The 3,143-nt window shown below is 39.6% G+C and overlaps 1 protein-coding gene across 2 annotated transcripts; it reads right to left on the bottom strand.

Annotated features, from left to right (window-relative positions):
- Positions 1-669: 669 nt before the first annotated feature.
- Positions 670-2,719, bottom strand: LOC111994510 (probable WRKY transcription factor 27). 2 transcript variants are annotated; one of them, XM_024026401.2, is made up of 4 exons: positions 1,917-2,718; positions 1,665-1,778; positions 1,345-1,535; positions 670-1,266 (listed from the first exon to the last, which is right to left on the bottom strand). In XM_024026401.2, exons 1-4 carry the CDS (start codon positions 2,390-2,392, stop codon positions 974-976), a joined length of 1,074 nt encoding a protein of 357 aa, XP_023882169.1. In that variant the 5' UTR covers positions 2,393-2,718; the 3' UTR covers positions 670-973. The 2 variants fall into 2 exon arrangements, with proteins under 2 accessions (XP_023882169.1, XP_023882168.1); XM_024026400.2 differs by having other exon boundaries at positions 670-1,535; positions 1,917-2,719.
- Between the last annotated feature and the right edge of the window lie 424 nt (positions 2,720-3,143).

Raw genomic sequence — 3,143 nt, 5'->3', positions numbered from 1 at the left:
ACTACAAGGCAGTTTATATCAATTATTATTAGTATTATATATTATAATATGGAACCAAAAATAATAATCCACACTTTTCACCGTCCCCAAAATAATAACCTCCAGTCTTGGAGAATATTTAGGAGATAAAATAGGCATCTTTAATGCGAAAGGAATTATTCTTTTACCTTGCAATAAATATTTTTATATAATTTAATAACATGAAAGTCCACAAATCAGACAAAACATCTACTATCAAACCGGTAGTGATACGAATAATTTTCAACTATCTATCTCTTTCCCCCAGTTAATTGAACCATCTTTTTCTTTTCCTTGCTACAATCCTCTAATTGGTGTAAAGAATTGTCTTAATCTTAATTATGATTTTAGCAATAATAATAATAATATTATAATTAATACATTAAGCCGGCAATAATAAGCTAATTTCTCATGTTTTAGATTGGTGGGTGATGCAGCAAACTTTTAGTACTCAAATTTGCTGGCTAATTATGGTACTGAATTTGGACTTTGGAGCATAAAGCTCAATAGCCTACGATAAGAAAGGAGTGAAAAAGGCTGAAACTCAAAACGGTCTCATGATTTACCTTGGTAATCATAAAACCATCCAGACACCCATAAAATCATCATCACAGTATGCAGCAACCTAACTCACATTATGCTAGTAAAAGCTAAAAGGAAAAGTGCAGAGAATAGGAATTGCATCACTCTAATTGTCTTTTTACATTAACAAAAGGACTTAAAACAGAAACCTATGGATGAAAAGAGATTATTCCCTCCATCTTTTTTTTCTATGCTATGCTTGTTTGGTGGCCAAAAAGATAAAAAGGAAAAAAGTACTATACAAGAAATTTCCATGCCCACTTCTAAAAAACCAAAAATTAAAATTATGAAAGATCCAAGATTTCAGAAGTAAGGCTTGGTTCTAGTACTTTTGTGCACACGATCCAATAGAATGCTGCCATGTGTTGAAATCTCAACACCCACCCACGGCCGCTGCGGATCCACACGGAGCCCAAGAAGAACCCGAGCTTGCTCCTCCGCGAGGGGTAGAACCACCAGAGAAATTGTCCCCGGACCCTCCACCAGGGCTATTGCCATAACCGAGTTCTTGAAGCCCCATGAAGATGTCCTCATTCATCGCTATGTTTGGAATCAGAATGTCATCATCCTCCTCATCATCAACCATTTCCTCACTCTCTTTATCGTTCCCATCGATCATCTTATCAGTCTCTTCGTTGATGTTGTGGAGATTGGCTGCCTCTTCATCTGTTTGTAGCACTGTCAGTGGTGTTGTGGGAGAGAGACATGAAGCTGACTGTGGAGATAAGCATGAAGTAATATTACCATTGGTATTGGCTGCGTCTGTGGACTTAAATTTATTGCGCACACTGCCAGCTAGTGAGTTTCGATGAGTGGGACGAGGGTGAGTGTGTTCGCCTGTGTAGGTGATGATGAAAGTGTTGGGGTCAGTGTTGCTTCGCTCTACTTGTTTTCTTGCAGGACATCCTTTTGTGCTACTGCACCGGTAGTAGTTTCTGCGTTTTGAGAAAAAAAACAAAACCGAACATTTAGGCCAAAATTGACGCAGACCTAAAAAGAAAAAAAAAAAAAGTAACGATCTTTAAGAAAAGAGTGAGAAAAGTGTGTTTATTGGAATTAAAAACCTTGGATATGGAGAGCCTTTGATAGGCTTTTGTCCGTATTTACGCCATGCCCACACATCCGCAGAGAGATTATCTGCGGTTACATGTCTAACTGTTCTCTTCTGCTGGTTCTTCCTGCAAATCAAAACAAGGAAATTCAACCATTTTAGCCATTGGAGGCATAGACATAATATAAAGTTTTCATCTTTATTATTATTATTTTTTGTTCTTAGTTGTAAACAGAAACAACGTAATGGGAAAATTTTGAAATACCTTTTTCTTGCCCTGGGGACCTGAGATTGCATGGTTGGTAAAGACATGGGAGAGCTGGCTTGAGGCTTTAGAAATTCCTGTTGATAGACTTGCTGTTGTTGTTGTTGTTGTCGAGGACCTTGCAGTCGTTGTTGATCTAGGATTCCCCGGAAACCAAAAGACGAGGATCCATGTAAGCGATGTTGTAGATCAGAAATAGAGGAATTGGGTTTGACACCATGACTTGTTGTGGTGAAGGTGGTGGTGGTGGTGGTGGTGGTGGGGAAAAAGGGTTTGCAAAGTTCTTGTAATTCTTGGAAAGCATCGGTTCTGGGCTCTACAAACTGTGGAAAAGAAAATGGGTCACTTTCTTCCTTAAAAGTTAGAGAAGCCAAACAAGACAAAGGGTTTTCTGAAGCAGCAGTGGTGTTGGTGGTGGTGGTGGTGGTGGAGTATTTGCAACTGCGCACCACCGCATTTAGATCCCAGTCAGTCATTTCTGAGGGCACTATATACGGCGGAGTTCTCTCACCTAAAAATTGTACACACAAAAATATTTTTTTTTTCTAGGATTGTTGCTAGTTGTTATCCTCTCAAGTCTCAAGTCTCAACCCATATGAAACAATTGGGTGAGTGAGCAACTAGGCAAGGCAGAGAGATAGGAAGAGTGGACAGCGCTGACTTCTGGGGCTAAAGAAAAAAAAATATTGAGAGAAAGAGAGAGGGAAGTGAGAGGAAATGATGGAGTAGTGACTTGCTAATTGTAAATCACTAAAATTGTTTATATAAGGGAAGGAATAGTTATCAAAAACAGTATCACAGAGAGAGAGAGAGAGAGAGAGAGAGATGTGTTTTTGGTGGGTGGGGTGGGGGTATGGTTTTAGGGATCTGAGGTAGTACTTTCCATGTGAGAGGAAACCCACTTTAGGTTTTGCTTTTTCATTGACTTTGAGAAATGTCAAAGTGGACCTAAGAAATGTGCCAAAGCAAAAGAGGGGGAAGAGCTTTGGTTCCCAAATTGCCTGTGAAATTTTGCCTTATAGACATGCTTAACAATGTTGTACTCGATGTCAGATTGGATTAGCTTGAGCGCAAGTGATTCCATCACGCGCTCTGTCTAGGCGTGCATGCACTTTGCAGGTACATGTGGTGCATTGGCTGAGCATGTCGTACAATTGGGCTACATTCTATTTGTGTTTCAATCACTCTTTCGTGGGCGTGGGGCTGTCATTACATAGTGGTTGGAAT

Source organism: Quercus suber, unplaced genomic scaffold (assembly GCF_002906115.3).
Source record: "Quercus suber isolate HL8 unplaced genomic scaffold, Cork oak 2.0 scaffold_345, whole genome shotgun sequence".
In the NCBI taxonomy this organism is placed as follows: Eukaryota; Viridiplantae; Streptophyta; class Magnoliopsida; order Fagales; family Fagaceae; genus Quercus; species Quercus suber.
Note: the sequence above shows the minus strand (reverse complement) of the source record. Positions and strands in the feature narration are given on the sequence as shown.